Source organism: Erythrolamprus reginae, chromosome 3 (assembly GCF_031021105.1).
Source record: "Erythrolamprus reginae isolate rEryReg1 chromosome 3, rEryReg1.hap1, whole genome shotgun sequence".
In the NCBI taxonomy this organism is placed as follows: Eukaryota; Metazoa; Chordata; class Lepidosauria; order Squamata; family Dipsadidae; genus Erythrolamprus; species Erythrolamprus reginae.
In genome coordinates this window covers 175,839,368-175,863,962 of record NC_091952.1, presented here as the reverse complement: position 1 = coordinate 175,863,962, position 24,595 = coordinate 175,839,368, and the positions used below count along the sequence as shown (strand labels likewise).

At 38.9% G+C, this 24,595-nt stretch overlaps 1 protein-coding gene across 1 annotated transcript; it reads left to right on the top strand.

Annotated features, from left to right (window-relative positions):
* The first annotated feature begins 17,149 nt into the window (after positions 1-17,149).
* Positions 17,150-24,595, top strand: EEF1E1 (eukaryotic translation elongation factor 1 epsilon 1). Its single transcript, XM_070747228.1, has 4 exons — positions 17,150-17,371; positions 20,525-20,725; positions 22,999-23,094; positions 23,868-24,595. Exons 1-4 carry the CDS (start codon positions 17,264-17,266, stop codon positions 24,003-24,005), a joined length of 543 nt encoding a protein of 180 aa, XP_070603329.1. The 5' UTR covers positions 17,150-17,263; the 3' UTR covers positions 24,006-24,595.

Sequence of the window (24,595 nt, the reverse complement as noted above, 5' to 3'; positions counted from 1 at the left end):
TTTGAATGGTTATTATGCAACCCCTCAAATGTTGAGGATAACTACCTAAAGCAGTATTTCCCAACCTTGGCAACTTGAAGCTATTTGGACTTCAATTCCCAGAATTCCCCAGCCAGCATTTGCTTGCTGGGGAATTCTGGGAGTTGAAGTCCAAATAGCTTCAAGTTGCCAAGGTTGGGAAACACTGACTTAAAGTACTATTATAAAGTTATAGTACCTTGAATCTTGCCAATCTGAATGCACTTATCCCTCTGCCTGCCTTTACGTAAAATAAGGAAGAACCTTTTCTCAAATTACATTCCATCCTTGGACTCAGATTTTTTAAAATCTGACCTTTGTTTTGGTTGTGATTCTTCCTCCAGTTCCTTCAGGTTATTCTTACAGCCCATTATTCTTCTTTAGTTCAGATGAAAGGGAAGGAGGACAGCTGAACCGTGTGCCATTGTGCCACTAATGTGATACAGTGAACCTTGATTTACCAAACTGCAATAATACAAGGGACTCACACCACATTCAGACTGATATCATCACTTCACCATGCAAATGATTTTTAAAATGGTATGATTAGTATAATGACATAAACTTCCTGTGTTGATCTATTTTCCTTTGGAGGAGAGGCTGAGAATAGCAGTTACCCCTTCTCCTTTAAGACCTTTAAAGCAGGCAGCGTACAATCTTTATTTATTTACTTATTTATTTATTTATTTATTTATTCATTTATTCATTTGTTCAATACACAAATACATAGGAAGAAAATTAGACATGTGGTAAAATATATAAGGGTAAAAGTGAACTTAGAGGAGAGGATATATGAAAGGAAGAGAATATATAAGTGAGAGAAAGGAAAGACAATTGGACAGGGGATGAAAGGCACACCAGTGCACTTATGTACGCCCCTTACTGGCCTCTTAGGAACCTGGAGAGGTCAATCTTGGAGAGTCTAAGGGAGAAATGTTGGGGGTTAAGGGTCGACACAATTGAGTCCGGTAATGAGTTCCACGCTTCGATAACTCGATTGTTGAAATCATATTTTTTACAGTCAGGTTTGAAGCGGTTCGTATTAAGTTTGAATCTGTTGCGTACTCTTGTGTTGTTGTGGTTGAAGCTGAAGTAGTCATTGACCGGTAGGACGTTGCAGCATATGATCTTGTGGGCAATACTCAAATCGTGTTTTAGGCGCCGTAGTTCTAGGCTTTCTAGGCCCAGGATTGATAGTCTATTTTCGTAGGATATTCTGTTTCGAGTGGAGTAGTGAAGGGCTCTTCTGGTGAAGTATCTTTGGACATTTTCAAGGGTGTTGATGTCTGAGATGTGGTATGGGTTCCAGACAGATGAGCAGTAGTCTAGGATGGGTCTGGCAAAAGTTTTGTAGGCTCTGGTGAGTAGAGTGAGATTGCCTGAGCAGAAGCTGCGTAGGATCAGGTTAACAACTTTAGAAGCTTTTTTGGCGATATTGTTGCAGTGGGCTTTAGCACTTAGGTCATTCGATATTAGTATTCCAAGGTCTTTTACTGAGTGTGGGCTAGCAGTGAGAGATTGTTTATTCAGTTCGTATGTGCGGTTTGGATTCTTTTTGCCGATGTGGAGGGTAGAGCATTTGTTGGTTGATATTTGAAGTTGCCAGGTGTTAGACCAGTCTGAGACAAAGTCCAGGTCTTTTTGGAGAGTGAGTGTGTTATCAGTGGTGTTGACCTAGACTTTTAAAAACTGTTATAGATTCAGAAAAGTGTGTTCATCCATACACCTTTCCTTACTTATTTTCCCTCCCCCAAAATTCTAGAGTATGGCAAGTAAAAATTCTCCACTAGCTGAAGCTCTGGTTTCAAGCTTTTTTGAGCTCCTTTTGTCTTTGCCCCAACATCTGTGGGATCATTTGAAGAAGAATTTTAGTCCCTAGAAGGTGTCTTGGTCTAGTGATTAAAGCATCACACAAGAAATAAGCCATGACTTAACACTGACTCAAAGGCACATAGATACAGAAGGTTTTCTATCAGGCTCCTTGCTGTGACTTTAACCAATAGTGATTATTTCCAAGCTTGATTCTCACCGAATTCTCCTTTTAAAATCTATAGAGAAGTTTAAGACAGAGTTGTCCCAAAGCTGAAGCTGCTTCTTGGATGAGAAGCGAAACATCCTCAGAGCAAAACCAAAAAGTCCAGTTGCTCTTGAAAAAGCACCTCTGGGGCAACCATGACCGGGATGGCTAAGAATCTCCATAGATATTGTTCTGCCGGCATGTCCCAACCCAAGACAGAGTGACAAGAATTCCAGCCAATTAATTATTTCCAAGTTAGCAGCAGGATCTCTCCATTTACTTTAGGGAAGAAATATCTTCTTCTTTTTTTTCCAGGTTTTTCACCAATAATGGAGAATCTTGCTCATTGGAATTTGCATAACCATCTCATGAATCTTTATTTTGGAACCTGTTAGGACTCTGTCCATAACAGTTAGCTTGGCAATATATAAACCAACAATATGTATTATAACTGAGCTACTGTATGTCTGTTTAGTTGAGGGGTTGCAGACTGCCACAAGAGGGAGCTAGAGTTCACAGTTTATTTCTCTGGAGTGTCTCTTTGTTTCTCTTTGTCTGGCTACTCACTGTTAATTGCTATTCACTGTTAGGTTTGCTCTGCATTTTCTCTGCAATCTCTCTGTATTGTAATTATATATTATAGCTAAAATGTGTTTAGGCTTGATATCTTTGCTGATTATTACAAAGACAACTGGTAAGAAAGACTATGTACTTGGTAATATTTGGATTGTTATTCTGACTTATTATATGTATGAATTTAGACTGTTTATCTGAATATGTTATTTCTCAATGTAAATTTTAATTCAAATTAGTATATCTGTGTGTGGCTGTGTAGTTATTCACAACTGATCTCAATATAAACGTTTCCCTGTGTGTACAATCTTAGTAAACAAGGATTACTCAGCTCATACATTGACAGAACCTAAGACTTCTTTTTTTGAGTACCCGTAATATATTACAATATGTTGCATTTGCAATCTGTGAGGTCAGTCTATTCAATACACACACACGCACATACAACCTGGGAGAAACCCCTCTTAGCAGTAGCGACTGCGAAAGAGACCTCGGAGTCTTGGTGGACAATCAACTAAACATGAGCCAACAATGTGCAGCAGCAGCTAAAAAAGCCAAAACAATCCTAAGCTGCAGCAACAGGGGAATACACTCCAAGACCAGGGAAGTCTTAATACCACTCTACTACGCCCTGGTCCGACCACACCTGGAGTACTGTATTCAGTTCTGGTCACCACATTTCAAAAGAGACATTGAAACTCTGGAGAAGGTGCAAAAAAGAGCAACCAAGATGATTAAGGGATTGGAAACCAAGACTTACGAAGAGAGACTGAGGGAACTGGGCATGGATAGCCTAGAGAAAAGGAGGGCCAGAGAGGACATGATAGCAGTCTACAAGGATACGAGGGGATGTCACAGAGAGGAGGGGATCACTTTATTCTTCAGGGCACCAGAGGGCCAGACGAGGAACAAATCTGACCAAGGAGAGATTCAACCTGGAGATAAGGAGGAACTTCCTGACGGCCAGAGCGATCAACCAATGGAACAACCTACCAGCGGACATTGTGAACTCCAACACTCTGGACATTTTTAACAGAAGATTGAACTGCCACTTGACTGGTGTACTATAGGGTTCCTGCTTGGGCAGGGGGTTGAACTCGATGGCCTTCATGGCCCCTTTCAACTCTAACAAACAAACACACACACACACACACACACACATACATACATAGATATTCCCGAATGGATGAATGTACAAGTCAACTAAATTTGGGGCATGTTCCAATGTGCCACTGCCAGAACAGAAGTGACAATCTGAAGGTGTCTCTCCAGAGACAAATAAAGTGGTTTCTCCCAGCCACCCTTATGTAGTAGACTTCAGCATCAGAACAGTTGTTACCCAAAGGGTTTAGGCTATTTGCTAGATATTTGAAGCATTCCTTTTTTATAAGATCACTCACTTATTCTCGATAGAGCTGGAAGAATGTGGCACTGAGGTGTTCAACACCACCAGTGGCATCACATCTCCTCCAAAACCTTCTGAAGAGAATTTTCCTTAACCAGATCTTTATTTGTGGGTGAAGGTGGATAGATGACAGAGTGCGCCGTTTACGGGAGGTGAGTCTAAATCGTTCGCTCACGCGGGGCTTTTGAAAGTAGGCCAAGTGCCACATGAAATTAGGCCACAGCTTGCCAGTGGCCCTACAGCCACAGGTTCCCAAGCCCTAGAATTAAACAACAGAAACAGCCCTGCTTTTGCTCTCCTTCACAGAGCATTGTCTTGAAGCTCTGTGGCAAGAATGACATCCCGAATCGCAACTTTCATTTTCTTATACCAGCTTTGTAGCATCAGACGCCATGTAGCCATAAATTTTCTGTCTGCCAAACCCGGCTCTGAAGTATTTAATTTCACAGTACGATGAGCAAGTCATATGCATGATTTTATGTGCACACACTTTTAAAAAAATCATTTGGAAGCTGACTTTTGTTTTACCATTCTTGTATTTGCATTGTCTGGAGAACTGGAGACAATTTAGAGGTAAATCCCACCCCTCCGCACTATGCAAAACAGGTATTTTTCATTCTCCTTACAGCCTGCAGTCAATTCAATTCAATGCACCGTAATCTGTTTTTGACTAAGCCAGTGCCATCCACATTATTCTTTCTTTTTGCCATAAAAATATTCATCGGGATTATTAGTTAGGGAGCTGTATGTAACTAACTGCATTGGAATTAAAACAGTAGAAGTAATAGTGCCGTATTTTCATTGCTAAATTATTTTTTCCCCCTTCTACTTTGAGGTACAGAATCTCAGTCACTGGGTAGTATTACTTCAAGCTTGATAAACCTATATCATGAGGATTGTCACAGCTGAAAGCAAAGCTAAACTGTTGTCAGATAGGAGGCTGCCATAAGGAAGCCTGATCTTCAACACCCCAAACAAGTATCAAAAGCTGCTTCAGTTCTTTTTCTTCGCTGCCCAGTCCTGTTATATAGCCACACGCCCATTGAGAATGATCAGGTTGGACTTCTTGTACATTCATATAAAAGCATTCATGTTTCTGCTAGCTAGCTGAAAGAATAGTAGAACAATGAAATATTTTTATTTATTGAAATATATAAACTTTGCTTTTCAATTGAAACACCTTGAGCAGAGAACCATCCTTGGGTTCTGCTATGAAGTCATGGGCAGAATTTCAGATTTAAGAAATATAGAAGAATATTTAAAACACTGCCTAACCATGATGTGACTCACTGGGGAATTTTAGACCAAAAGGATTGGTCTAAAGATCAGACATGACTGATATTTTCCCTTAACCTGATCTCCCATTCAGGATTATTATTGAAATAAAATGATAAAAGTCATTTGTGCATCATGCTTAACTTCTTAAAGGAAAGGTAAAGAGATAAGTGTGTTGTAAATTAATTAAAATATCTGTTTTACATAGCTAAATTCACATAGGTGAATTCTATCAACTTAATTTATATTCAAGTGTACAATGAATGTCCTTTCTAAGAACAGCTAAATTCAAAAGGGCTTGATTCTCAAGGAATACTAGACTGTACAGTTATTCATAGTTAAATCAATTGGTATCAGTGGGAAAACAAAGTACATTCCATTTGAAATTAAAAGTATTAAAAAAGTTACTATTTTTGTTTGGATTTTTCTTCCTCCAACTTAATACTAACATGACTGATATTTAAAGGAACAAATGATGTTTTTCTGATATAATCAGTTACTGTATTTTTGGGGAGAGTAAGACGCACTTTAGTTTTTGGAGAGGAAAATAAAGGGGGGGGGATCTGCCTCTGCCTACCAGCATCCATCAGTATTCATCTGACTAGCGTCCTTAGACCTGGTCAGCTTCAGCACATTAGTCCGATTCACCGCAAGCAGCTGCCTGGTGGGTGGATCGGCCTCCCAGAATACTCCCAGAATACTCCCAATCAGCTACTCCCAGAGGTGAACTTAAGCAACAGGTTTGCTGGTTGTGAGCGCACGCACTTGGAAACTAGCTATGCTTGCATATGCCTCATTGGGACCAGATGTCCAGCCTGGTGCAGCAGTTGCAGCCCTATCTGGACCAGGAGTCACTACTCACAGTCACTCATGCCCTCATCACCTCGAGGTTCAACTACTATAATGCTCTCTACATGGGGCTACCTTTGAAGAGTGTTCGGAAACTTCAGATCGTGCAGAATGCAGCTGCGAGAGCAATCATGGGCTTCCCTAGGAATGCCCATGTTACACCAACACTCCGCAGTCTGCATTGGTTGCCGATCAGTTTCCGGTCACAATTCAAAGTGTTGGTTATGACCTATAAAGCCCTTCATGGCATCGAACCAGAATATCTCAGGGACCGCCTTCTGCCGCACGAATCCCAACGACCAGTTAGGTCCCACAGAGTTGGCCTTCTCCGGGTCCCGTCGACTAAACAATGTCGTCTGGCGGGACCCAGGGGAAGAGCCTTCTCTGTGGCAGCCCCGACTCTCTGGAACCAGCTCCCCCTGGAGATTATGATTGCCCCCACCCTCCTTGCCTTTCATGAACTTCTTAAATACAACCTCTGCCGTCAGGCATGGGGGAACTGAGATATCTTCCCCAGGCCTATATAGTTTTTGTATGGTATGTTGTGTACAGTATATGTTTTTTAAATTATTGGTTTTTAGTTTTTTAAATATTAGATTTGTATTGCACATTGTTGTCTACTATTGTTGTGAGCCGCCCTGAGTCTACGGAGAGGGGCGGCATACACATTTAATAAATAATAATAATAATAATAATAATAATAATAATAATAATACTCTGAAAAATACAGTATTTGTACCAATTTATATTAATGAGCAGACCATCATCCTCAGTGCTGATTTGGGACATTCTTTCTGTTTTCTGGATCATTATACTGCCATTGTCATATTGTAGATATTCTACTTTCTAAGAGACGCTAGAATAAGGACACACACCCCCAACAGAGGTAATCTATTTAGAGACAGCTGACTTAAGACAGAGATAGCAGAGATGAAAATGTCTTGATATTTTTATGACTCATCATTTCTGCCATTTAATATATATATATATAGAGAGAGAGAGAAAATCCTATTTTCCACTGATTGATTATTTTAATGAATAAATGTAATGTACTCTCGGTGATTTGGTGGGTCAAGTGGATTAAAGCCCTATGCTGGCAGAAAATGGATTTGCATGAAAAGGATTTTAAGGCAGATTCATTTTCAAGACAAGATCCGTCCAAATTTCAAATTGCTTGAATTTGATTTCTAAATAATTAATGCTTTCTGAATCTGGCACAACAGATAACATACTTATAATAGAATAGTGGAATAGAATTCTTTATCGGCCAAGTGTGATTGGACACGTAAGGAATTTGTCTTTGGTGCATATGCTCTCAGTGTACATAAAAGAAAATATACATTTGTCAAGAATCATATTTATTTAAATATTTATTAACTCAACGGCCTTTTCTTTCTACAAATGCTACACATAGCCATTCAGACATTAGGATTAGTCTACATACAGTGGTACCTCGACATACGAGTTTAATTCGTTCCAGACCCAAGCTCAATCAACTCGCATCTCAAATGAATGCCTTTAGACTTTGTTTTTCACGCCGAGATAACTGGAAGCAAGGAGATTCTTGCACCACCTAGCGGAAGCTCGGCTCGTATCTCGAATTTGAGCTTGGGTGTTGAACAGAAATTTTTCTTGCGTCGCGGCTCGTAACTTGGAATACTCGCATGTGGAGCAGCTCGTATCTAGAGGTACTACTGTATTACTAAAAGCCTGGTTCCTGTAACTAGGCACAATGGTGCATCATAGGGAAGCAATTTTTGAACCAAGGTACCTCAAATAGGCTAACTTACAAAATGTGTCCTAAATCTGGGACCCACAATTCCAGTGGAATTTAAATTCGGCAAATTTTATAAAACATTTCCTGTTTGACTCTGCTATATATCTTCGGGACCGCCTCCTGCCGCACGAATCCCAGCGACCGGTTAGGTCCCACAGAGTCAGCCTTCTTCGGGTCCCGTCGACTAAACAATGTCGTCTGGCGGGACCCAGGGGAAGAGCCTTCTCTGTGGGGGCCCCGACCCTCTGGAACCAGCTCCCCCCTGAGATTAGGATTGCCTCCACCCTCCCTGCCTTTCGTAAACTCCTTAAGACCCACCTCTGCCATCAGGCATGGGGGAACTAAAACACCTCCCCCTTGCCCATGTTGTTTTGTTGATTGATTGACTGTGTGCCTGTTTTTTATATATATTGGGATTGTTTTAGGAAATTACTAATTTTAAATTGTAATTAGATTGGTGGGCATTGGATTTTTATTATGTACTGTTTCTTATTATTGTTGTGAGCCGCCCCGAGTTTGCGGAGAGGGGCGGCATATAAATCCAATAAATCTAATCTAATCTAATCTATATAGACCTGATATACTGTATGTCTCTGAATGCATTCTAACTTTTCTAGAAGTTAGCGGATTGGAAATTCTGTCAAAGTATTGACAGAGGCGCGATATTACGGAAATATATTTGAAAAGAAGATTCAATAAGTCACAGGTTGTCTAAAGCTGTATTGGAGGCACGTTCCTTCTTAGGCATAGAATTCCAAATCACTATGCTATAATTCAAAGCACACTCACTTCACAATAAATGTAAATTTTCCAGAATGTCAACCTTGACCCCAGGACTATGTCTATATTGTTTTCCTCACAGCAATATGGAAGTTGCTTTATTCTAGGATGTCCATGGAGACCGAATGTATCTGCCCTCATGTGGAAGGGATTGTCACTCTCCGATTGGCCTTTTAACCACACTAGATGCTGTCTTAGGAACTCTTTCTAGAGCACAATACCATAATCTTTTGAGACTGAAGGTTGCCAATGCAATGGAGATATTCAGTCATCCTGGTCATGGTTTCTCAAAGGTGCTTTTTACTCTAGGATGTTCCCCCACCCCCAGTTTCTAGTTTCGTCCCAACCTGAGGTTTTCTGGGTGTCTCTCATCCATGACCTAATCAATTCCAACTCTATTTAGCTTTTCTGAACTCCCTGCTACAGATGATCATACTTATTCTTTGCGATTACGACAGGATTTTTTTTCTTAATCCAGGAGCATGGAAACTAAGGTGGGAATTCAGAGCAAGGTACTGTACCTTTTTTTCTTAAACAAATGAAGAGCAGGAAAGAAAAATAATAAAGATGTTTCCTTTTAATAAGCCAGTACTAGATAATTTGCAAATTAGTTTTAGTTTAAATGGTTTTATTGTGGCCTGAGATTGCTTTAGTTTCATCGCTGAGAAAACTTTTCCAAGTTATTGGAAAGCCCTTCATGGCATCGGACCAGAATACCTCCGGGACCGCCTTCTGCCGCACAAATGTCAGCGACTGGTTAGGTCCCACAGAGTTGGCCTTCTCCGGGTCCCGTCGATGAAACAATGTCATCTGGCGGGACTCAGGGGAAGAGCCTTCTCTGTGGCGGCCCCGACCCTCTGGAATCAACTCCCCCCGGAGATTTGGATTGCCCCCATCCTCCTTGCCTTTCGCAAACTCCTTAAAACCCACCTCGGCCGTCAGGCATGGGGAAATTGATTTCCCTGGGCCGTTTCCGTTTTATGTATGGTTTGTTTGAGATGTATGACTGTTTTTTATATTAAGGGGTTTTAAATTGTTTTTAACTATTGGATTTGTACTGTTTTGTTGTTGTGAGCCGCTCTGAGTCTTCAGAGTGGGGAGGGATACAAATTTAATAAATATATATATAAATATTGCCTATCTGACCTGTGGTGACAGAGAAGCCAGCATTTTGACAAGATGGAGTAAGTCAAGGAGGGATAATAGGACTACCTCCTTTAGATGTTACTGGATTAAAAGTGACACTAACTATGTCCATTGCCAGATTAGCTGTAGATAATAGGAGTTGGATAAAACAACATCTGGAGACTCACAGATCGGTTTCCCAAATCTGGTGCTCCCAGGTTCAAAAATCCCAACAACTGTTATAAAAATAAGGACCAGCACATTGAATTGGACTTAGAAATTTAGGCATTGTTGTTGTAATGCTTCCTGTTAATTATGACATGAACAAGGGGAAAACTAATGCAAGTTGAAAACTTGATCATATGCACTAAAACTGCCTGCTTATATTTCAAAACACAACTCATAAACAACGCCTAGCCATAACACTAGATTACAATGTGGTTTGCTTTTGGTTTAGTATAATCCATTCCTTATGACTCAGCATTGTGTGTAAATCAACCCTACTTATCCAGATAGGTTAGTGGATAGATAGGTAAAACAGCTGACAGAATAAAAATGGTGTCTGCCTTTTGCCCCCTTCTAGACATCTAACTAAATCTTTGAGTTTAAAGGCAGCGTTGAAGTCATATTGCTTTCTGGGGTAAATTCAGAATATCAGGAAAATGTTACAAACATTTCATGACAAGCTGCCATCACTTCACATGGGGCAAATTCAAGAGCTTACTGCTGAAAATGTGCCAATAGAACCAGCCCCAGGTGCTAACAACACTTTCTTAACACATTCACTTGTCTTACAGAAGTCTTATTCACAGCAGCTGCTACCAATCAAGCCACTACTGATCAGATAGATACTTTCTCTCTCTCTCTCTCTCTCTCACACACACACACACACACACAATCACAATAATAAATTCTCCTCACTAAAAGGCAAAAAATGAAGTGTTAGGAAGTGATAAAGCCCCTGGTTTTCTTCATGATTTGCTATGAAATCCAAAAAGACCAAAGTGATATTCATGAGGGGGGGAAATGAAGGATCCATTATAATTTGACAAATCTTTTTTTAAAATAAATTAGATTGGATTGGATTGGATTAGATTAGATTAGATTCTGACTTTGGATAGTGGAGTTCAAATTGAAGGCAACTGACCCTTTATTTTATAAATAATTGCTCTTAATATTCAACGCATATTTTAATAGTATCACAAGTATTTTTCAAAATACAGGGGGTTTTTTAGTAACAGTCAAACTAAAATATTTTTAAATATTGGACTTTTAAACTGTAATTTTAAATTTAATTAGATTTGCCTTTGTGTTGTATTGTTATATTATATGCTGTGAGCCGCCCCGAGTCCTCGGAGAAGGGCGACATACAAAAATAAATAAATGAATGAATGAATGAATGAATGAATGAATGAATGAAAAAATATTATATAAATTTCTAAATAAAATGTCAACAAATACATTTGTGTTCTAGAATAGGCTACTCAACTACCCAGAACATAGTGACAATTAAATTCCTAGCCATTGATATTTCATGTCTTTATTATAACAAGGGTATATTATATGAAAGCAATCTACTATACTATATCATACCCTATTCAAAGACTTTCCAGTGCATTGCAACAGGTTGGAAGTTGAATGGAATAACTTCCAGGAAAAAGAGAAAATCGAGTAAATCCCGGATTTTTAAAATCTTATTTGCATTTTGCCCTTTAAAAATAAAAGTTATACAATTGATTTGTTTATCTTTATTTAAAAATATAAAACTTAATTTTATTTATGTTTTGTAACATAAGGATTTCAAAGGTGGGAAGGGAAGGCTATAGGAACAGAAAATTATGCTATAGAATTGATTTCACTTTTTCTTCACATTATTCTTTTCCAGAAAGGCAATATAAGCTATGGGAGCTCTATTTTTCACATGCCAGGGTTATATAGAGGTAACTATCAGGAATATAGATTGTGGCAGCATGCACTACCAAGCTACATACCAAGGCAGATGGTAGTATTTGAGCATGTCCAAAGCACTTGTATGTAATTTAAAGAAGGGAGATTTCAGGCCTCCTACATTTCATCCAGAAGTTGTAACTTTGCCACTACAATACCTTTAAGTAGAGTTGCTTTACCATATTACATTGAACTTCTTTTCTTATATTTGCCATATACTAAAGGAAATAGTTGCACTGTTCATGTACACCTAAGGATATTGTAATGCAGAGAGGAGTCTAAAATCTTAATTATTAAGTAATTGTAACAAAAAAAGATGAGGGTTTCAGCTTCCTTAAAAAATTAAAGTTCAAACATCTTATTAATGGAGGAGAGGATTTATCCTGATATATTTGTCCTCCAAGACTTTTTTCTGTATGCAAACAACTTGGTATCCTCTGTTTATAATTAAAACTCCATTCCAAACAGAAAGGGCATGCAGACCCTTTCTCATTATATTATTTAGTTTTGGTTTTAACTAGCTAAAGATACTGCCATTTTTAAACTCTGCATTTTTACATTATTTGGTGTTTGATTACTTTTCTGGGGTGTGGGGGAGATGGGATAAGAAGTGGAGAAATATTGGACATTACAAAGGGAAGATGCCATTTCCATCACTTTTCCAAGAAATACCATCAGTAAGACAATAACTGTACAATAAAAATATTGTCTAGAAGCAACCAAAACAGCAAAGAGATAACATTATGGTGCTCCTAAGAGAAATATGATGCATTCAAATTCTTTGGCATGCAAAGCTCATTTTAACTGATCCTAAAATGACATCCATAAAGCTGTCAGGCTTCCTCCAAAGGACAGCCGTTCGCTTCATATTTCAAGCACCAAATTAATTGTTTCTGACATTTAACTTATAACCTAAGGAATTTTCCAGTTAAAACTTGACTATGATAACAGTAGATTAGAACTGGGTGCCTTTTGACAGAATAGATTTTTCAACTTCTTTTCACTGACAGTTCTTGACAAGGACTTCATATGTGTGTGTATCTGTCTCGAGCACGCTTATAGATTACATACCTTTCAGCAAAGTACAACCACACCATCAGCCTTCTCATCCATGCCTTCTTGACTTTGAACAGTTTTATACCATATTTGGAAAGGGGAATAAACTGGATCAAGCATGAAGCGCCATCTATTGGAATATCCCAGAAAACGGACTCTGGAAAACACCTGAACAATAAATAAATGAGAGAACCACCACTAATATTTTACAATGACTTTACTACTATGAATTCACAGATTGGGGAAATTGAGAAAGATGGAAGTTGTATGTAGGGACAAAACCACAGTGTTCTGCTTTGGATTCTTTACAGGCAACCAATTTTGTTTCAGCTTAAGACCCAACCCTGTTTATCTCTTCACAAATTTCCTTATTTCCCTATTTGCCTCCCCCACCCCCATGAAGTCTTTTACAATTTGGGGGCATTTATATGGAAATGTCTCCTTCAAACCCCAACTTAGCCCCCACAGTGATGGACTCTCCCACTGTAACGTGAAGCAATGTTTTATTTATTTATTTATTATTTATTTTGTCCAATACACAATGAGGGTTTTAGTGGGTATATATATCTACATACACATAGTAAAATACATGATGAAGGTTATAGAGGAGATACTCATAGTAAAATATATCTAAGAAAGAATAGAAAAGAAGATATAGTAATAGAACATATCAATGAAAGAATAGAAGAAGAGTTATAGGAATAGAAGAAAGGTGTAGGAGATATAGGAGAGCAATAGGACAGGGGATGGAAGGCACTCTACTGCACTTGTACTCGCCCCTTACTGACCTCTTAGGAATCTGGATAGGTCAACCGTAGATAATCTAAGGGTAAAGTGTTGTGGGTTTGGTCAAACTAATCATAAAGGTTATTGAGAGTCTCAACTTCTTTAAAGTAAGGCAAGTTTTCAGAAACTACAATATTCCTGGGAAATATTTCTTCCAGCTAGTGCTATAAAGTCTGGTGAAAACCATTTCAAATTAAACAGACCACTGGAGAGGACCATCCCCAGGAAGGGGTAGTGCTTGTGATGTGATGGCACAACACCCAACACTGTTAACACTACGTTGATGAAACCTTTGATCCTGGAAATAACTGTGCAGCCATTCCGGCCCAAAGCTTCTGAGCATGTTGGAATGTCCCAAAGATTTTGGAAAGACAAGAAGGTAGTCATACAGTTAAAGGACGAAACTGTCCTATTACAGGGGGGGGGGGGGGAATCTTGTGTCAAATTAATGTTGCAGTTACTTTGGAGATTTTATTACATTGCCCTATTAGTAATAAAGACCTCTCCAGAAAACCAAGTGGTTCCGATTCCCTGAACTTGCCAGCCTCACAGGACTTGATGCCCAGTGCCAACAGTCAGTATCAATAATAAAAGAAAGATGCCATTTATCAGTTTTTGAGTAGCACAAGGCTGGCTGTTCTCATTTAGAATAAGGACGCTGGGAATGGATTAAGGACTAACCCGACATTCATCACACCAATCTCTCTTTGTGAAATAACAAAGATCAGCCAGCGATGCATAGCTTTTTCAACGGAAGCATGTATGTACACATGGGCATTTTATAATAGAGTCCAGTGGAAACTTACTTCCACAATATATCCCTGTTTGTAATATGTTAAATATTTGGGGTAAAAATACCATGCTATGCAAAGATTAAAATGCTTACATAAGGCAATTTTATCAGAATAAAAGCATTTCTTAAATGTATCATATTTTGCAGTCAGATCTCTTTTATTTATTTAACGGCAGTGATTATTTAGCTTAGTTCTGAATACAAATGCATTTGCTCCACCTTTCCAAGACTGGTGGGCCTAGTTCTGCTTCATTCTCATTAAACAAAAAGTGGAAAAGCTTGAAGTGGCAGTCAAGAAAATTAAGCATATATTATATATATTTTATTGATATGTTTACTTTTCTGTATTGATCTTAACTATAATTAGGGTTTTTTTCTGTATTAAGAAGACTTCTATGCTGAGCGGAGCAATTGTAGCTCCTTTTTGTGTTAAATGTTGTACATCTTGTTATGTCTTTTATTCTGAAATATTAATAAAAAATATTTTTTTTAAAAAAGAAAAGAAAATTAGGCATGTTTCTTGTTCTTTGGGGATTTTCGTGGACATTTGATAAAGTACAGGTAGTCCTCCACTTATAACCGTTCATTTAGTTACTATTCAGAATTACAACGGCACTGGAAAATGTAAGTTATAACTATTTTTCAATTGAACAGTTAATTGAAAACTAATTCGGACACTTGGCAACTGACTCATACTGTATTTGTGACAGTTGCAGTGCCCCGGGATCATGCGATCCCCTTTTGCAACTATCTCTCAAGCAAAGTCAATGGAGAAGCCAGGTTCATTTAATTCCCGGGTTACTAACTTATCAACAGCAGTGATTCAATTCACAACTGTGGCCAGCAGTCATAACATGGGGCAAAACTCACTTAATAAACGCCTCACTAACCAACAAAAATTTGGGGCTCAATCATGGTCCTTAAGTTGAGGGCTATTAGCAATGATATGTGAGAATGACCTTGGGTAACCTAACAGGAATCAGCAATGTAAAAGAAACCTACAGAAGAGGGCAGAAGAGGGGAAACCTTTCAGGAGAGACCCTCCCTAGTTTTCCAGAGTTAAAAAAAAAAAAGCATATGAGAAATATGTTCATTGTTAAAAGATTCTGTTAAAAGACAAAAATAGTATTACCAGTAAGAGCTTCTTGTCCAGACCAGCACCCAAAGCTAACTCGGATTTTTAAAAAAACAGAAATTCCTTTGCCCAGATTCCATTTTTGCAGCCAGGTCTAAGGATCATTTACCAATATTAAGCAACTTGTTCAGTTTCTTTTTTCTAAAGATATAATTTTTGCAAGACTTATCGTACTAATTTCAACTTTGATGCTCCCAAGCCAGGCGGGCCAGCCTAACTCACTGGCAACCTCCTCCCCGTCTATGGTTGGAGAAAACTGACAGTTGCACATGTTTATTTTTCCTCCCAAACACCATCACCTTGCTAAACAAATAATTCCCTCCCCACTGTTAAACTATTCACTAGGGCTGCATTACTATTGGTTTTTCTCATAATTCCTATCACCCATCTCCTCCCACTTATGAGTGTATGACTGCAATTTCTTGCTTGTATCCTTATGATTTAGATTAATATTAATCATCTTGGCCTGTGGCCTAGAGGTAGAGCTCTTGCCTCACAATCAGGTTATGAGTTTGATCCTAAGTAGAGGCAGATTTAGGGTCTCCTGCATGGGCAAGGGGTTGGACTAGATGACCTGGAAGGTCCCTTCCAACTCTGTTAATCTGTAATTAATTAATTAATTTTGTTTCCTGATTGCTTATTTGAACCCTATGACAATCATTAAGTATTGTATCTCATGATTCTTGACAAATGTATCTTTTATGTACACTGAGAGCATATGCACCAAAGACAAATTCCTTGCATGTCCAATCACACTTGGCCAATTAAAAATTCTATTTTTATTCTATTTTTTTTCCCATTTTGAACATATTTATTTCTAGATAGCTCCAGAGTGGAACCATAGATGCAAAACTGCATTAGAAACAACAGATTTACAGTAGATTCTATTCTATGTTAAGCGTGGAATTTAGAAAACTGAACATCAACAGGTTGGAATTCTGATTTTAAATATTCCACAATATTCAGTTCCAAATACCTAGTTACCAGGTACTGTGTGATACAGTTGTTTAATTGGGTAACTTCAGAGACTTAACCATAACATTTGCAAAACTAATTTCCCACTGACTCCCTTTTTGTCCACCAGCACAAATTCCTGCCATAAACTACCAAAATATTATTGTTGTTGTTGTTATTATTATTATTATTATTATTATTGTTATTAATTAGATTTGTATGCCGCCCCTCTCCGAGGACTCGGAGCGGCTCACAATTGTTGTTTTGTTATTGTTATTGTTAGTATTATTATTAATACGTGTCAAGCCACGGATAGAATAGAATAGAATTACATATTTAATAATATTTAATATTATATACTACTACTATATAATATTAAATATTATTAAATATGTAATTCTATTCTATTCTTTCCTATCCTATTTCATCCGTCGCTTAGCACGCAGCGAAGTCGGACGGCATTTAACGTCCGAACACCGCTCAGACGAAAAAGCCCGAAACGGGCTAAAAGCCCGACGAAAACGCTTCGTTTCCAAACAACCTCCATACGCTTCCCCTCAACCCAGCACGCGCCAAAACCAACGTGGGGGAAGAAACGCCTCCGATTGGCCAATGCCACTCACCCCGCCCCTTCTTTCCAAGGCAGCCCCGCCTACCAACGGCGAGAGAGAGGGCGGGACTTGAGGCGTGTCGCCCTTCTTCCAATCACCGCGGTATTTGTGGAGTGTTTTCAAACGAGTTTTTTCCTCAGCCTCTTTTCCTCGCCGCCGAAAATGGCGGCCGCGGTAGGCCCCGGCCTGGGCGTGGAGGAGCTGAGCTTGCTGGAGAAGTCGCTGGGCTTGAAGAAGGGTAACAAGTACAGCAGTCACGGCGAGCGGAAGGTAAAAAAAAAAGCCCTGGGGAAAAAGGAGGCGGGAGGCGAGGACTGGAGCCGGCAATGGGTGGCGACGTGGGACTCGCCCCTGGACCACGTTGCTGACAACTCAAGGATGTTAACCCGAAGTCTTTAGGAGCTCTGAACCGCGATTCCTTCGAGGGTTGAACTAAACTGGGTATCGAGAACCTCCTCGTCAGCAGCCGCAACGTGAAGCGCCGCAGCCATAGTTCCCTCTAAGCTGAGCAGTGAGCAATCGCTCACTTAAAAATCATCATCAACTCAGAGTTTTCCAAACCTGCCCAGAAGCCGAGAGGGAAATTTTATTATTATTTCTGTGTCGCCCAGTCCCAAAGGGACTGTCGCTCAGACACTATACTTTTCCGCCCACCCAAAAAAAAATTTAGAGAGAACACTGGCCGCAGCCGTTCAAAAATAAATCTTAAAAGCTTTTTTGCATAACGTGTAAATGCAAAAAAGAAAAAACGTGATGCTTGCATTTTCGGTATATCCTCAAACGGGTGCATACGGGAACGTTTTTAAGTCGCACCAGAGGCTCTTGTCTTGTCCAAGAATCGGATGATTTGAAAAAAGCTTCTCTCTTTCTTCGCTTTAAAAGAAAAAAAGCTTCTCTTTTTTTTTTTTAAAAAAAAGGAGAAATAAAACCTTTAATAAAATTATTTAGAAAGTTGGTGTTATAAATACCAACTGCTACAGCATTATTGTCCCACCCCAAAACCTGGAAATTTTAATAGTCCACTTTATAATATTGAATAGATTATAAATATGTAGTGTTTTTGTTATTATCATCCAAAGCAATGTAATTATGAAATGGGAGGGTGGGGGGAAACTTGTATGAAGTTTGATGGACATGATAAATAGCCTGTCCAGTAGATTAAAAAGTTGAAATTGAAAGTTGAAAAGTTGGATTGTTTTAAACAAAGAAAGAAGCTTCTCGTGGTGGCAAAACCTGGATTCTTGGCCAAGAGCCTCCTATGCAACTTAAAACGCAGATTTAGCCACCACACCCTCTGTAATGCTAGCAGTTGTTAATAGAATTCTTTATTGGTGAAGTGTGATTGGACACACAAGGAATTTGTCTTTGGTGCATATGCTCTCAGTGTACATAAAAGAAAAAGATACATTTATCAAGAATCCTGAAGTACAACACTTAATTATTGTCATAGTTGCTTGTATCCTAACAATACATAAGTTGCTGTAAAACACACCTGCTCCTTTTACTTTTAGTACAAAGCATAAAAGCTCTTTCTTTTTGCTTCAAAAAAAAAGAGAGTATGGTTTAGGGTAACTTAACAGTTGCTAGCATTTAAGAGGATTTGATGGCTAAATCTGCATTCCCACCTGCAAACATGCAGGTTGCAGATGGAGAGCCCCTGGGATATTAAATGTTGCAGCAAGGGAAGCTGTGCAATGCATTTCAAAAAGGCTGCAGCAAGTGTTATTCAAAATCTGCTTTAAGGCTCTGCAGTCTTTGGGAGCTGTCCCTGAAAGTCATGACAATTACAGCAGAAGTACTGCCCTTTTGGATGCTTTCTGTGTCCCTGATATTTTCTTAGTATCTAAGAAAAAAAATGTGTTCTTCTCTCAGGTATGCGGGTTGGGGTTTTTTTCTAGTGGAACATTTCAAACTTGCAGATGGGACAACCTGTTAAAAAACAAACACAAAAAGGCACAGGTTACGGTTAGTCCTTAACTTACAACCACGATTGAGCCCAGGATTTAATGTTGCCAAGTGAGAAATGGGATGAGCTTTGCCCTACTTTTCTTCCTACATTTGTTAAGTGATGGCTGCAGTTGTTAAATGAGTAACATGGTTGTCAAGTAAAATTGGGTTTCCCCGTTGACTTTGTTTGTGAGAAGATTGCAAAAGATGGGATCACACAACCCTAGGACGCTGCAACTGTCATAAATATGAACCAGTTCTCAAGCATTCGAATGTAAATTGTATGACCGTGGGGATGCAGCCATGGTCACAAGGGTGAAAAATAGTCATAAGTCACATTTTTAGTGCCGTTGTAACTTTGAGAGGTCACTAAATGAACTGTTGTAAGTCAAGGACTACCTATATTTTAAAACAATAAGTCACTCTGTTGAAAAAAAAAGATTCTTGCTTGGGAAAGGTATCTGCTCAAATTCTCTTGTGTTCAGAGAAGGGGATGCCATATATCTGACTGTCTATCTGACTGTCAATTTACCTTTATGTAATCTCTGGAAAGTAGGGATAGTACTTAAATACAAAACCTAAATAGAAAACCTCGACTTGTGAGAACCAACAAGGTATACTCGTTAAGGTGCTTGGCTATGAGCAGAAAATATTCCGGTTCTAGTCCAGTGATGGCAAACCTATGGCACGGGTGCTCCAGATGGCACATGGAGCCACATCTGAGGGCACACAAGGCATTCCCCTATGTCAATTCCAGAGTGCATGTGCACACTAGTGAACTGATTTTTGACCTTTTCGGACTTTTTCACACTGCTCAGAGTTCAGAAAAGCCTCCTGAACCCTGGGGATGGTGAAAAACAGTCCAACGGGTCTACTGGAAGTCCGGAGGCTTCAGTGAAGCTTGTGCACATGCATGGAGGGGCAGTGTGGGATCTTTTGCGCATGCACAGGGAGAGGGCATTGCATAATGGATATGGGCACACACACAATCACATATGTGCACAACCTTTTGGCACCTGAGCCAAAAAAAGGTTTACCATCACTATTCTAGTCCTTCCGTAGGCATAAAAGCCAGCTGGATGACCTGGGATAGTCAAAACAAAAATCTGGAATGCATTTGCTATGAGAATTAAGTGACGACAGTGTAGAATAAGCAGACCCTGCAACTAAGAGGGACAAATGCTAGGAACAACTACTGTACTCTGAAAGTTTTTGTTGAAACCTATCAAAGAATTGTGATATACTTGGTAGGAATCAAAATTGAAAGTTAAAATTCCTTGGTGGGGCAACTTGGATTTAATATATTTGAGAAGCAAGGCTGCCATCCTAGCTTTGTGAGCAATTTGAATTCTTTCATTTTTAAAATAGTATTAGATCTTTAAAAACAATAACATATTTAATAAAATAAAATTTGCTAAACTGTTTGTGGTAGAACTTTAAATCTTATTTCATTAAATCATTTTGAATTTATTCTAGACTCCTGTGCTTCAGGAAAACAATGCCCCTAGTCTGACAGGCCTCACCAGTATAGCTATCCATCTAGTCAGGCAAGCAAAGAAGGAACAGCTGCTTGGAATCACAGCCGAAGAAAAAGCCGTAGTACAACAATGGTTAGAATACAGAGTGGCACAAATAGATAAACAATCAACTAAAGAAGAAATCAGAACAAATCTGAAGGTAAGCATAATTAACATGGTTTATTTTGGAATATTATTGCACTAGTTTCCAGGGGTGCGATGGCTCAGGTGTTAAAGACGCTGAGCTTTCAGCTGAAAAGTGACAGCCTGGAGTTTAGATCTAAGCTCCTATTACTTGCTCCTGTTACTTGTCCCAGCTCCTGCTCACCTAGCAGTTCACAACAGGGGTGGGTTCCGGATTCTGCTACCGTCGGTTCACTCGAATGTGCCACATGCATGTGCAGTACTAAAAAAAAGTTTCTGCATAGAAGCAAAAAAGAAGATGGCGCCTAGGGCACTGTCGAGAGAACCAGCTCGGAGGCATGGTAGGCCTGGGTCACTGTTCATTCCAGCGACCCAGGTCACCAAGTTACTAACGGTTCTATATAACTGGTCTGATCTGGTAGGAACCAACTTCTGTAAATGTGAGTAGATAATGCTGGTTCCCTCGACTAAAAAATAGATGAGCACCATCTCCTAGAGTCAGACACAACCGTACAGGGTAAATTTTTACCTTTATTATTGGAACTATTATTAGCAGCCATTATTGACTCCGCAATATGGTTTGGGCTTTTTTTCCTGATGATTTGCATAGCGTTTTTCATCACTATTAGGATTTATAAGAAGTAAATGGATTTCTGGCCTGATTGAAAAAATAACTTATTCTGTTCTTAATGGGTTGTGTTGCTTGGAAAAGTATTTATTTTCAATTTTAGCCAGGGGGCGGGTTACTTTTAAGATTTGTTTTACTTTTAAGATTTGTTCGACCTTTAACTTGTACAGTGGTGTTGGCAGTTATTGGGGCCTTAAGGGTGGCCCATGCAATACCATTGCTTCACTGGGTGCTGGTTTGCTTCCAAGTACCATTCAAGGTGTTGGTAATCATGGCATGGATCCAGATTATTTACAGTATCACTGGGATTGCCCACCACACCCCTGCCGACAGAGGGGCCATACTGGAGATCCCATCAACCAGGGTATTCTGCTGGGCCTTCTCTGCTATTGTGCCTGCTCTCCGGAACATCTTGTCTCCCCAGGATAAGGTCCAGTCCAACCCTCCTGACTTTCTGCAAGAGTCTAAAGACCTGGTTCTGCCAGCTGGTTTGGAGGCTTCATATGGAAGTGGTTGATAGATTAATATCAGATTCTAACACACACATTGCTTCGCTGATCCTATTCCCTCCCTCCCCATCTTTTAGCTATTGTCTTTTATATTATATTGAAGTATTTTATTTACATAGTTTCATGTTTTTATATTGTAAGCAACCCAGAGTTACTCTATGGCAGTGTTTCTCAAATAGTGAAGTTGTCCCCCCTGGGAAGACGTGGAGCGATGCTGGGAGATGGCGCATGATGCTGGGAAGCATGCTTTTTTTGCCACAGAATTAGGGGGGGGGGTTGCACAAACAATAGCACATAGCACAGAATAGGAGATATGAACTGCACATAATATACCCTTAAGAGACACCATGGAAAAATATTTAACAGGGATGAAAAAGGAGGAGAGAGACGGAGATAATGAGACAAACTCATTCATTGTGACTACAGTGGGAGGCAAGGAAAGACCGGTATGTTTACTGTAAAAATGTTGGCAGTGGATAGCATGAAGCCAAATAAATTAAGGTGTCACTTAAACACATTACACCCCAATCACAGTGATAAGCCACTTGAGTTTTTTCAGCAAAAACATGCTGAATATTGCAAAAAATCAACCCAGCAGAGAGTTGTGGGGGAGGGGTGTAACAGAAAATGGTAAGATGGGGAATAAATAAATAAAATTACTATCAGGAATGAAGACAAATCTTCATGTCCCAGGATAATGTGGCAGGATCCAATCTGGGTCAATTTAGTCTTCCAAGCTTTTAGATTCATGCTAGAACCCATGTCCAGGGAATTTCTCTCGAACAGTGTATGTTCCTTGGGCTGTTTTTTGCGTGGTATTCATATGGTGCCTGTGGTGTGTAGTTTCCTTCGGCTTTGCAGCATAGAAATGGGCATTTTGTTTCCCCTAATAGCTTCCTGCACATTGTTGAAGACTTCGTACTGCATAGACTGTGCAGGAAGATACCTGTATTAGGGGAAATAAAATGCCATTTTTACCTCTCTATTACTCACCTGCTAAGTCACTTTCTCACGTGTAAACTTCGGTACTGTCCCACATTGAATAAACAGGCTTGGAAGACCCATACCTCTGGTGGGTTGCCTGTAAGCATTTTGATATGACAGGAAGAAATCTATAAACGGATAATGTTTGCTTTCTTCTGCTTCTTCCAGGACCTCAATTTATACCTTGAAGATAAAGTTTACATTACAGGAAACAATTTTACATTACCTGATATTTTACTATACTATGGACTGCACCAGATCATAGTGAGTACAAACCTATTACAACAGAAATATATACAGTATACATATTTAAAATGTCTTTTCCATGTGTATGTTACTTTAATTTGAAAATCCTTAATGCAGGTGCTCATAGTTTAACTAGGATAATTGGGATTGGCAATTCCGTCACTAAATGACACCGTTGTAAAGGACAATGTCATGTGACCAGACGGATGCACAAGACCAGTTTCAGTGCATGATCCCTCACTCGTGATCCCCATTTACAACCTGCTGGCTTAACAATTGACTGCTTGTCAGAAGTCTTGTCGGATTGCAACTGTTAAAAGTGTGAACTGATTGCAAATCACAAATTGCAATCTTGTGATGCAATGGCTGCAACTCTGAGGAACAGTTGTCAGTTTTCCTTGTTCATCAATGTGATTACTTCAAACAGTTGTTGAATGGTAATTCACTGATGACTACCTATAAAATAGTCATAGCTAGAACAAGATAGGAAAATTGTCACATTCATGATTATTTTTTTCATAATAGAAATTAATTTTTATGTTTCAAACATTTAGCTTAGGACGGGGAGGGGGGCTAAAAACAAGGAATTAGAAGCAGGTAAATGTTCCCCTTTTCGTAAAGGTTTTATTAAGCTTTAAGCAAGCAAAGCAGTGAATATCGTATGGGAAGAGAAATGGATCATGTGAAAAAATGGCATGTAATTTTCTTATTTAAGACGAAATATTTTTGTACTTGAAAATAGTTGTATTATATTGAAATGTTTACACATATCTTTTTCTTCCATTCTTTAGGCTGACCTTACAGTGCAGGAAAAGGAGAAATATCTTAATGTGTCTCGTTGGTTCAATCATATTCAGCACTATCCGGGTATCCGGCAGCATCTGTCTAGCATAGTTTTCATGAAAAACAGGCTCTACAAAACCCATTAAGCACTGTTAGGAAATCCAGAGAAATGAAAATAATTTTTTAAACCTTTAATGTGCAAGCATGGATTTTTGTCATTTCCATATGTGAAGTTGAACAGTTGGTGCCTAAAGTAATAAAGTTGCATCTAGTAGCTATTTAGAAATACAGATAAAATTAAAACAATAGTTTGGTCTATTTCAACCAAACAAAATGTCAAACCTCTTCAATTAGAACATAATATCATACAGATCCATAGCTTAACTTATATGGTGTGAAAGACGAAGACCTTAACTGCCACAATGTCATCTATGCTCATTTCCTTAATTGTATCATGCATAGTATGCTGTTGTATTTTTATTTTATGGATAATCACATTGGTTTTGTAAATATGAAAAATTTATTGTGCCAAGTATTTTGAAAGAGATCAGTGAAAATATATGGAAAGCAAATACTATTTAGTGTACAGATTATGTTAAATCTCATACTTAGATTATGTTTACTTCCTTTGTGGAAAATTTAAATTGTTATAAAATTGCATAACCCAGAAAAGTATTTATTGAAAATAGGATAAAAAACATTGCTTTATTTAAAATAAAATTCTCAGCCTCTCAAA